The sequence below is a fragment of the Phoenix dactylifera genome, unplaced genomic scaffold (assembly GCF_009389715.1).
Source record: "Phoenix dactylifera cultivar Barhee BC4 unplaced genomic scaffold, palm_55x_up_171113_PBpolish2nd_filt_p 000046F, whole genome shotgun sequence".
In the NCBI taxonomy this organism is placed as follows: Eukaryota; Viridiplantae; Streptophyta; class Magnoliopsida; order Arecales; family Arecaceae; genus Phoenix; species Phoenix dactylifera.
This window is the reverse complement of record NW_024067669.1, coordinates 929,034-941,510: the sequence shown is the minus strand read 5'-3', so window position 1 is coordinate 941,510 and position 12,477 is coordinate 929,034. Positions and strand designations below refer to the sequence as shown.

At 38.8% G+C, this 12,477-nt stretch overlaps 1 protein-coding gene across 1 annotated transcript; it reads left to right on the top strand.

Moving 5' to 3' along the window:
- The first annotated feature begins 719 nt into the window (after nt 1–719).
- Nucleotides 720–2,605, top strand: LOC120104621 (heparanase-like protein 3). Its single transcript, XM_039116065.1, has 4 exons — nt 720–971; nt 1,903–1,939; nt 2,057–2,237; nt 2,419–2,605. The coding sequence occupies exons 1-4, from the start codon at nt 720–722 to the stop codon at nt 2,603–2,605; spliced, it is 657 nt and encodes a 218-aa protein (XP_038971993.1).
- The last annotated feature ends 9,872 nt before the right edge of the window (nt 2,606–12,477 follow it).

The following is a 12,477-nucleotide window of genomic DNA, read 5'->3' as shown; positions in this document are numbered from 1 at the left end:
ATTTTGTCAAAACAGAAGCTTGTAGTCAATATTATATGAGCAATATATTATTTTTGTGAGTTTCATTTCTATAAAAGAATATAATGGCTATGTTACTGTTGTTGTACCACTTGTTGCCAATATATAGAAAAGTCCCTTTCCTCTATAATTTTAAGTAAAGGTCCCTCTTTCAAAATGCCCCGCGCCATGGTCAAACACTGGATTACTTACAACTAGAAACGGCTGCATTGCTAAATGAACGGCCCAGATCAAGTGGCAATATCTGGGACAGGACAGTATCTACATGGGGTATTCCCTCCCAAGCACCGCCCCCTAACTCAAGCGAAGCATCTAAAACCTTACAGTGGGCCCCACTCCGCTTTTTTTTTTAAACTCCGCTTCACATGCTCGCCACCGCCGTCCATAAAAGTTTAAGAAGCCGAACCACGTGCTCCCCCCCCCCCCCCCCCCCCCGGGGACATCAAATTTACCCCAAATCTAACCCCAGTAAGACAAAGGCAGTTGGTCCCTTTTGTCCTCCTCTGTTTCCCTTCTCCTCTTGGAGCCCCTCCCTCTATATAGATTCCAAGCTTTGTGTACCAACCTATTCCACCTTCGGGTAAGAAGGCATTATAGTATTTATATGGTGGTGCTGGGAGGTATTCTCTTCTTATATTGCCCCTAAAGGCCTCACCTTTCTCTCTATTCTCCTTCTGTTTCTCTCTGAAGGCCTCTGGGAGATGGGTGGAGCTCTTCTGCGGCTCCTAGGCTTCTGCTTCTGGGCATTTCTATGGCTCTCCAGCTTCGTCGCAGTGGACGCTGTTGGGGCTTCTCCGCCTGCTGGGGCCAGCAAGGGGACCGCCGTCGTCGATGGGACAACTGCCATTGCGGTCACTGACGATGACTTCGTTTGCGCTACGCTGGATTGGTGGCCGCCGGAGAAGTGTGATTACGGGACTTGTAGCTGGGGCCTCGCATCCGTGCTCAATCTGGTAAAAAGTTTGGTTTTTTTGGCTTAGTGCTGTTATATTTTGCAATGTGGAGCTCGTCAAAATCTGAACTTTTATTCATATGGATTTTCTCAGAATTGTTTTTTTTTTTTTTTGGGGGGGGGGGGGGGGGGGGGGGGGGGTTCAGTTTGGTAGCAATGCTCAATTTGGTCAAAAGTTCGGATGTTTGCTCTGTATTGTGTTATAATTTGTAATGTGGAGCTTGTCAAAAACTGAACTTTTTCTTTTTTGGTCGAATTTGGCAATTGTTTGTGTTGTTTCTAGATTTTTTTTTCTTAGCATTGTCTATGTAAAAATTTATATTTTTGTCAGTATTTGGCAATGGTTTTCTATGATTTGGAGCTTAATTAAAATGAAGAATTTATATTTTTGCCTCTATTTGGAGAGTTTTTTTTGTCTATGTGTTGTTTCCAGATTGTTTCCCTTTTTTCATTTCGAGTGAAAACTATTTGTAGTTTTCATTAATATGCTAATTTTATTTGTTTCACTCTTCTTGATATCATAGGTTTGTTGAATGGAAATTGAAAATGAGGATCGAGTACTTCTGATAAAGTTCACTCCATCATCATTTATATTTCCTCATAATGTCTAAATCCTGTGAGGTCCCATTTTACATTTTGAAGATGGTTTCCTTGACATGGTTTCTGATATTAGTAGTAGTATATAGTCTTAAGAAAAAAACGATCTTCTTCTTCTTCTTCCTCTGAAAAGAAATGAAGGGCTATTTGGTTTACTATGCTTCGTTCCCTTCTATAATTCAATTGTTTATTTGGTGTGTTCATTTGTCCATCTCATGTTAGTGTGTGTGATCCAGACTTTTTTTTTTTCAAAACAAATATTACTTTCTGAATGTGAAGGTAAAATGATTGAAAATGGTGATTGACACAGGTGTTTCATTTTTTCCTTCCTGCAGAATCTTTCCAACAAGATTTTATTGAATGCTGTTAAAGGTAAGTGCTTTCCTAGTATTTTATTTTAAAAAATTAATCTATGCCTATGCTTTTAATATCAAATGGCCAATCTAGTTTTTTTTTTTTTCCTCTGAACTAATTTTTGTGACCTTTCAGAATTTTCTCCATTGAAACTCCGCATTGGGGGCTCCTTGCAAGATAAGGTCATATATGGCGTGGATCCTCAACAGCCATGTACTCCTTTTATTAAGAAAAAATCTGAGATGTTTGGTTTTTCTCAAGGCTGCCTACCCATGCATAGATGGGATGAACTCAATGGTTTCTTCAAAAAAGCCGGGTACTTTGATTATTTAAACTTCCTATAAATGCCTCATGGACTAGTTTTTCCCTTGATCCCACTAGAAAAATTCTGTTAGGATAGTATGCTTTCATAATGAATGCTTTCGTGGTAGGCGTATCCTGCATTTCTCATTGCTCTCTTCATAAATTCTGTCTAATCCGATGCATTCTTGCTTCAGAGCTGTAATCATTTTTGGGCTGAATGCCCTTAATGGAAGGGTTCATTTGCCGGGTGGTTCTTTAGGAGGACCCTGGAACTCCACCAACGCTGCATCTTTTATTCACTACACTGTCAATAAGGGTTACACTATCCATGGTTGGGAGCTTGGTAAGAGTCATGTCCCATTTAGATTCCTCACTTCATAAAGATTTTGCTCAATAGAGATAGTACTGAAGTTAGAATAAACAATGACAAAAGATTAACAAACAGCTGATCTAATTCAATGGGATGTTAAAAATCTTTTATATTTAATTTACATCGATTTCTGTTAAGATAAGGATGCGTATGAATTTTTGCTTCTAACTAATATCATCCGGATGCACAACCAAAACCGGTTTCAGCCTGGGGAAGAGATGGTGATCTCCAAGCTATGGATCACTGCCGCGTGTCGTCTCCGAGACGAGGGATGAGAAGGAATCTTTTTTGGTCCCTGTATCCGTTTATGCGATATAAGTATTTCAGTTGGATGCTTGCCCACGCTGGGCCCTTTCTTGACCCCTTAGAAAAAGAAATGGGACCCACCCACAAGTTTTACCTATTTTTGACTATTTTTTATATCCACTAATGCTAGGAATGAGAGCTTAGTACTAAAGTAGGGTGACATTTCGGCTAAGATCCATGGGCTCATCTCATAGGCAAATATATATATATATATATGTATATATATAGACTAATGGAACAGCAGATTGAGTGGCTTCATATGTAATCAACTATTTTAAAAATATTTTGCGGATGAAAGAGATCTATCTAGTGCACTCCAAAATTTATTATTTTTTAATTTTTTTACTGTATAATATATCCATACACCATAATATATATATATATATTATTGTAATAAGTTTAGTAATAGAGGAGGGAGGGACATTTTAGTAATAGGATTAGGCATCCGGCCCCGCATTTAATCGACGCTCACGCGTTTTGAACCTGAGCCACTTCGGTGAAATCTTAGCCCCATTCCAACTGTGCTATCATCTTAGGGCTCGTTTGGTTCGCGGGAAGTATTTTTCCTCCTAGGAATATAATTCCTGGAAATCAGATTCCTAGGAAGAGGATACCTAGGAAAGTACTTTTGGCATGTTTGGTTAACCATGGGAAAGTGACAAATTTCCAAAGTGCTTATGTTTGGTTGACCATGGGAAAGTTATGTAGAATTTCTATTATGCCTTTAATAAAAAATAGGTTTTTAATGCCTCTTTAATGCTTCTTTAATTCTGAAGGGTCTTTTTGGAAAAAAATAAAAAAGGAGTGATTCCCACCTCATGGGAAAGTAACTTTTCCATGTTTCTCATGGGAAAGACTTTCCCATGAAATGTGGGAATCATATTCCCATAGGAATACAACTTTTCTATCTCTCTCCTTTGAAAATATGTTCTTTTTGGAAAAAAATAAAAAAGGAGTGATTTCCACCTCATGGGAAAGTAACTTTCCCATGTTTCTCATGGGAAAGTCTTTCCCATGAAATGTGGGAATCATATTCCCATGGGAATACAACTTTTCTATCTCTCTCCTTTGAAAATAGGTTCTTTTTGGAAAAAAATAAAAAAGGAGTGATTCCCACCTCATGGGAAAGTAACTTTCCCATGTTTCTCATGGGAAAGACTTTCCTATGAAATGTGGGAATCATATTCCCATGGGAATACAACTTTCCTATCTCTCTCCTTTGAAAACTCCAACCAAACAAGAGGCATTTCATTACTTTTCCGTTGACCACACTTTTCCCCCTCCTTTTCCTGCGAACCAAACGAGCCCTTAATCATAAATAATATTTTCTGGCTAGTTTTCTTGGGTGATGTTATGGATTATATCACGTACAGATAGACAGCCATTTCTGATAATATATCACATAACTGGATTATTATTACTTTCTAAAAAGGCATGTGAAGCAATTACAGCACACACGGATCATTATTCATGAGGACAAGTGCATATTTCGAATCTTGAACTCATGGAGTCTGGTAAAGGTTTCCTGCAGGGGGGTTGCAGTCGGCCACGCATTCCGCTCGCGTATTATAACAACGTGACCCGCGTCCATGGGCTGGGCAGCAGTAGCAGGGACGCCCAGAAATGCAAACGTCAATATAGCACGGCTCTGGGCCTTGACCTATCCAAAAGACGTTCAAGGTTAGAAACTATATTAGCCTAGTTTGGCCATAATTTAAAATTGACGATCAAATATTATGATACAAAGATTTAAAACTAGTAAAGAAATACAAGTTGCAAGAACATGATTTAGCTTTTTCTACACCAAAAAAATCATAACTGTGTTTTTAATGAATGAATACTGGTTAAGGTACTATTTTCTTTCAGTGTTGCCAGTCTTCTTCATCTTTTCTCACGAAAAGAGATAGACACTGTTGGGGGAAAACCCAAGTCATGCCATCTCAGAAGCGCCCGACCAAAGAGCGCCGACCAGAGAGGCGCCCGACCAAAGAGCGCCGACCAGAGAGGCGCTCGACTAGAAAGTACCGACCAGAAGCAATCCCGCCACAGGACACTCCGCTAGGCGACCAGCTCGGCTCGGCACCCGTGCCAGGCCCATGCCTTAGCCGAATACCCAATTTCCGTCTAACCCTTTAAAGGATCTGACAACTAAATACATGACTCCACTACAACCTGCCACCATCCCTAAGCCATCAAGGCACGAGATCTCCGCAGGTATTCGGCACGGCCTATCATTAATGCATGAGACCCCCTCAGGCCTCTGATGCACTCAGTCATTAAATGAACACGACTCAAGATGATCTCCGGATCACTGAACCATCAAAGCGTATGGCTCTCCCTGACCGCCGGTTCACTCAGCAATTAATGCACTTACCATCTACGAACCCCAGGCCCACCACGGCCGGCGGTTCAACCACCCCAATGGGTCCGATCAACCGCGACAACTCCCTGACTCCGGTCTGATCCAGCCTTATTCTCCACTACGCCATTAATGAGCAAAATCGTGCCTAATTATCACAAAAGAGGACAAATCTCCCTGTCACCTCCCAGGTAACATAATATCTTCCTATAAAAGGGAACCTGGGGGAAGGAGGGAAGGGACGACACAGAACGGACACAAATATACACAAAAAAGAACAAACATTCCTCCTCCTTTACTCCCTCCACATATTAGCCTCCTCTGACTTAAGCTTCGGAGGGCCGGCGCCGGAAAGCCCGGCCACCGGCTTTTTTGCAGGACTCTCCGGGAGGACGCCACCAGTCGACGCACCGTCATCCACCGTCCCGGCAGCGGAGCTCCTCCCCTCTTGGTTCGCGGCAGCCCCCGGGTCCAATTTCCAGCAACAGACATAGATAGCGGAAGAGAGGGAGGAAGGCAAACGAACAGAGTAACCTAATACTTACATTGATTCTGAGCAAAGAGTCCTGCAAGGACGAAGAAAACCAAAGCCAAACGCATGGTCTTCATGGCGAACGTACCCAAGGGAATTGAAGAAGATAATCACAAGGCTACCTTTACACTATCAAACGGGAGGTAACACCGAGGCTTTTAAAAGCCATCAAACGGTGTAAATGAGGAAACTAAATATCTTATGGAAATTATTTTGGCTGGGAGTTTTCTTTAAAAATGTTGCTATATATCGATGCCGAATGGAATTGGAAGACAATTATAAGGCTGCTTTTTTTGGCCAATCAAACAAGGACTTTTAAACCATATGGAAACTAAATATCTTCTCTTTAGTTATGGTGACAAAATCTTTCATGGTGGGAATCAGTATATATATATATATTCTTTAAAAAGGTTGTGACAGATACATATAATGAATCGAATTAAACAAGGCAATCAATCACAAGGCTGTCATTTCCCATAAAACAAGAGACAGGCCGTCCAAGGTGTAGGTAAGGAAACTCAATATCCTCTCTCTAATTGAGCATATCCTCAAAAACTTGGTGAGAAAACCTTTCATAATCAATCTCAGTAAATATATATATAATATGTGCGCACTGAATTAAATTAAAAAATATGATAACTTTTTTTCAATCAAATAAAGGATCGGAGCAAGAACCTAAGTCTATGTGTCTAAATAAGATTGCTTCACTATCGTTCCAGCATCTTGATCAGCATATTTTAAGAACATTTTCTATCTTAAGTATTTATTTTTAATATATAAAAAATAAGGTAGATAAAAGTTCATTTTTCTTAAAAAAATTATATTAGAAATCAGTAAATATATTTTTTTAATAAAAAGTTGCTACAGATATATATAATGAATCAAATTAAAGAAGACAATTAATTACAAGGCTGTCATTTCCAAACAGGAGACAAGTCGTCCAACGTGTAAATAAGGAAACTAAATATCTTCTCTTTCATTAAGCAGATCTTTACAGATTCGGCGAGAAAAACTTTAATGGTTTCAGCAAAAAAAGAAGAACTTTAATGGTGAGAATCAATACATGACTTTTATATTTGTATATATACCGAATTGAATTAAAAAAATATAGACACAAGCCTTTTTTTTATCTAAAAATAATTTAGATCCATGCGTCTAGATAGAATCGCCCCACTACCATCCCAGCATCCCGATCGGCATCTCTTGAAATATTTTCTATCCTAAGTACCTTTCTAAATATTGGAATAGGGTGGAATAAAGGTACATTTCTTTTTATGAAAAAACCATGACAATCTTTACAAGTGCGATATATTGCTATACTTTAAATTGAGCATCCGCCCTCGTTTAGATCTTATTGGCTAGTCCGTGCGATTTTTGGAAAATAGACACCATGAGGAACGTAGCATATGAGAACAATGGCCTCTAACAAAATTTGTTGTCGACACTCAGTACGCTTCGCCATTTCATACCATACCATATATCAATATTGTAATAGATGGTACCGATATAGGGTCTGATACGAAGATGGTAAACCTTGGTCTCCGACATAGCCTGCCATTTTTGATGGGTTAGCTGGGCAAGATGGAGCCCATGAGCATACGGGCTTTGTAGGATATTAACATGGAGAACCACAAAGCCTCTTGCTTCTAGCGCTATCCCTTTGGAAAACTTTGTTTGAAGCATGGGGCATTGTAACTCTTGGTTTGTATCGGTATTAGGTTCACAACAATATGATGTTTTATGTTTTTGAAATTTCAACCCTTAATAACCGCAGCTGGTTTAAACTGATATATTATTGATGGAGATTTTCTAATCTATTTTTTTTCAATTTTAAACACATATTTTAATTATTATATTCTAACCTAATGTCTTAAAAAATAGTGATAATTTTGATTTGGGTTTTTTGTATGGATACCCTTCTAAATATTGGATTTTACGTGAATACCCTTCCAAAATTGATATTTGCATGTATACCCTTGTAAAATACTTGTTTTGCTATTCTATCTGTTTTTATTCTTATTTTTGCATATATACCCATGCTATCTAACGCCGTTAAAAAATTAACGATTTTAAATTAAAATGACTAAAATACCCTTAATGGGTAGACGTGCAAATAGAAATTCTTATAAGGGTATACAAGCAAATAGTAACTTTATAAGGATATTCATACAATTTTCTATATTTAGAAGGGTATTTACGTAAAAAAATCCTAGTAGATGGAAAGAATTTAGATACATTAATTAATGTGATAGCCTTTATAATCCTGTATTTATTAGTAAATGTATTTGGTCCTATGACCAAAGGTTTGTTTTTTTATCATGAATATAACAAAAATATACAATAGGATTTGCAAATTGGCTGTATCTAGATTTACCTCCAGCAATTGATCTGATGATGGGATTAATATCATAAGGGGAGTAGGGTTCAAGCATCGAAGGATGGCAACAAGCATAGGTTCACAGGATCCAAAGGAACCTCGGCCCGTCAGGATTCTCTCTCGTTCTATTACACTATTGGTCTGGTGTCTCGGCAGCTGGGTATTCGTGCAAATACCAATTTTCAAAGGGTATTCGTGCAAAATCTGATATTTAGAAGGGTATCTATGCAAAAAACCCTTCTGATTTTACTAAAACTTTTGATGGTTAAATGTTATGGTTTTGATAAATATCTGCGAAGATCCGAGTTCGAACATCTTGACCTTTCCATGTCTTTACCAACTTACTATTCAACCGAGATCTCAGTTGATCTTGGTGCCACCTATCCATTTAGATTGCTAAGATGTCAAAGTTTTAAGAACCTTGTTCTAAATTATTGTTTTTTTCTTCTTTTGCTTGCTAATTATCTGGATTCATCTTGCTTCATTTATTGTAGATGACCCTATAAAAGATTTAGCCTATATGTCTGGACCTTTCTTTTATATACTTCTTGATTGGCATGAAAACAAGATCTTTAAAACATAAAACCTGAATTTTTGTTCTCAATCAAACTCTTTTAGACCTAAAACCTAAAACCTCTTTCTAAACCTGAATTTGCAATCTTGCATCCACAAGTTAGCTGTTTGGACTTCTACGTCAATGGCCAGCTGAGGAGAAATTACCAATTTAAAGTTAAGCTCACTGTTAGCAACTTAGCACTTTTGTCTTGCTTGGTGTTTGGAAATGGTTGCATTAGTTTGATTAGTAGCCTTGATGAGGAAGTCAAAAGATATAACATTTGGTTGTTATAGAATGAATTAAGGTGGTGAAGCTCTCATGTACTGTCATCAGGTAGTTCCTAATATCCAATACGTCAATGGATAGTATAATAGGACTTGGAATTGCTTCGTTTACAAATTAAATTCAAATGAATACATCTAGTTAGCAGCACTGCATTGTCATGATGGATGGTCTTGTAATTATTTTAGTTGGTAATTTTGTACTCGTTTTCTTGTCATCCTTCCTGGATTTGGAAGCGTATAAACTTTTGAGTCAAGGTATATCTTTCATAATGATCGCGCAATTGGCCCACTCTTTTGTCTAGAGGTAGATTGTTTTTTTTTGTTGATTCTGTACTTAAGAGGGGAAAAAAAAATAAGGGAGAGTTGAAGACAGAAAATTTTAGACTTGGAATTGCACTCAAGATTTTAAATACTATGGAATAAAGCTGTTTCGATTTTTTTATAAAACGGAATGCACCATCATCTCGTCCTGTTCCGACATTTGGAATAGAGAATGTCCAAAGATGTACCGATTAGGATGTTTGGATAATAGCAGGATGGTCCTGTCCTGATACTTAGGACGATACCCTATTCCAGTGTCCTGCAGAATATTCCGTCGGGACTTGAGTCTTTAATCGCACTAACGATATTTGGCTCCCGGTTCTACTTGGATGTGTCTATGAAGAAAGATAAGCTAAGAAAATGTACTATAATGACACAGTTCATGTTTTGAGGGTTCTATGATCTATCATAGAATGGCATGATGCTAAGTAATAGGGCTGGCCAATGCCCAGAACCTCAAGAACAAGCAACAATAATGAGAAAGAAACAAAATTAAGGGAGAATAAATTTGAAGAGAGTGGACTAAAAATTTTACTAATAAAAAAAAAATAACAAAACTCATGTTCAATATCAAAACATGCCTCACAATACTTTCTCCACGATAACCATGGAAATTATGAACTGTTCCCTAACTCACAAAAAAAGAAGCAAGACACAAATCCTCTTTGGACTCCAACAGGCATTCCATACTCAAGCTACTCACAATGCCTCACCACTCTCATATTCTTAAAGACCAAATACAAAACCACTCGGACTCGGTCACCAATTCTAGTCACCAAACAATTTCAGGAACTATTATTTCTTTTTCAATCTGAAGGCTGTACAGTCATATAGTACACAAATGCTACTCATGGTAAGGAATGCCCTAACTAAACCCACAAGTAATTAGATGCACAGTTTAACATATATCCTAATATAATTAAGATTCACAATTGACATGATAACCAACTCAACTGCAATAAAAATCCCAATAGGACCAGGACAAACCATTGTTTGATGCAACCTTAGTAGATGCCACCTTAGTAGTTTGATGGTTGAGGTGTCTCCTTCATGTCAAAACAATAACCTACCCTCCTTCCACAACAAGCCCACAAAAGAGATGAAACCATTCAACTTGCATTATTGGAAGGTCATTAATTGAGTGTACCCTAGACTCCACTTAAACAATGGAATTTTAGGACAGCAGTTGGACCACAAGGTGCTGACAATGCGAAAACCCTTTAATTTACAATAACTCGATTGTTCCAAACGAGTGCAAGATTGATGATTCTGATATTTGATAAGATGAGAGAAAGATTTTTTTTTTTTTTGTGTATCATAACATTTATAATGGACTTGTATATATGAAGCCAAACTTCAAAAGTACATCTCTTCTGTGCCAAAACATTTCTTTAGCATAATAATCACCGTTAGTTCCATAAATTAATGAGTACTAGCGTAATAAGCATGGATTTCTAAAAATCTCTAATTGACTAAAGAGCTCTTATATTAATAATTTGACAAACAATATTGCTGAATAATATATTTTTATTCGGTCCTTCTTATCAAAAGCACAAGAATTTTGTCAAAACAGAAGCTTGTAGTCAATATTATATGAGCAATATATTATTTTTCTGAGTTTCATTTCTATAAAAGAATATAATGGCTATGTTACTGTTGTTGTACCACTTGTTGCCAATATATAGAAAAGTCCCTTTACTCTATAATTTTAAGTAAAGGTCCCTCTTTCAAAATGCCCCGCACCATGGTCAAACACTGGATTACTTACAACTAGAAACGGCTGCATTGCTAAATGAACGGCCCAGATCAAGTGGCAATATCTGGGACAGGACAGTATCTACATGGGGTATTCCCTCCCAAGCACCGCCCCCTAACTCAAGCGAAGCATCTAAAACCTTACAGTGGGCCCCACTCCGCTTTTTTTTTTAAACTCCGCTTCACATGCTCGCCACCGCCGTCCATAAAAGTTTAAGAAGCCGAACCACGTGCTCCCCCCCCCCCCCGCGGGGACATCAAATTTACCCCAAATCTAACCCCAGTAAGACAAAGGCAGTTGGTCCCTTTTGTCTTTATAGGCTCGTTCCAGCCGCACTAAACTGTCCCGGAGGAATACCTGCACTCAACTGGATAGGATAACCGCATCAGCTGACCGCTCTCCGTTCAGAAAATTGTCGGTGACGGTGAAAACAGTGCGCATGGGAAGCGGAGTCCGGTCCCCGTTCATCTTTCATGGAGCCAACTTTTGATAAGGCCGTTAATTCACAATAACGGAGCCCCTCCAAAATTTTTACGATGCTTATGGCATTTTTTGGTTTTCATTTCTCATCAAGTTTACTTATTTTTAGGTGATTTAGAGATTTAAATCTAGAAACATAATTTTATTTATAAAATAAATAAAGGAACAAGAGGTCTCCAAAGTTGTTGCATAACAGCTGTTATCTCAAACGTTGCGTGGTGGAGTCCGATCACCTCCCATGCTTCTTGGACTAAAAGACACCCCTTCCTCCTCTGTTTCCCTTCTCCTCTTGGAGCCCCTCCCTCTATATAGATTCCAAGCTTTGTGTACCAACCTATTCCACCCTCGGGTAAGAAGGCATTATAGTATTTATATGGTGGTGCTGGGAGGTATTCTCTTCTTATATTGCCCCTAAAGGCCTCACCTTTCTCTCTATTCTCCTTCTGTTTCTCTCTGAAGGCCTCTGGGAGATGGGTGGAGCTCTTCTGCGGCTCCTGGGCTTCTGCTTCTGGGCATTTCTATGGCTCTCCAGCTTCGTCGCAGTGGACGCTGTTGGGGCTTCTCCGCCTGCTGGGGCCAGCAAGGGGACCGCCGTCGTCGATGGGACAACTGCCATTGCGGTCACTGACGATGACTTCGTTTGCGCTACGCTGGATTGGTGGCCGCCGGAGAAGTGTGATTACGGGACTTGTAGCTGGGGCCTCGCATCCGTGCTCAATCTGGTAAAAAGTTTGGTTTTTTTGGCTTAGTGCTGATATATTTTGCAATGTGGAGCTCGTCAAAATCTGAACTTTTATTCATATGGATTTTCTCAGAATTGTTTTTTTTTTTTTGTGTGTGTGTGTGGGGGGGGGGGGGGGGGGGGGGGGGGGTTCAGTTTGGTAGCAATGCTCAATTTGGTCAAAAGTTCGG

Excerpts from the sequence above, each read along its gene's own strand:
- LOC120104621 (XM_039116065.1), top strand. The coding sequence starts at position 720 with ATGGGTGGAGCTCTTCTGCGGCTCCTAGGCTTCTGCTTCTGGGCATTT. Across the intron at positions 1,940-2,056 it reads TTTATTGAATGCTGTTAAAG|AATTTTCTCCATTGAAACTC; the intron begins GTAAGTGCTTTC and ends GTGACCTTTCAG. Across the intron at positions 2,238-2,418 it reads GGTTTCTTCAAAAAAGCCGG|AGCTGTAATCATTTTTGGGC; the intron begins GTACTTTGATTA and ends TTCTTGCTTCAG.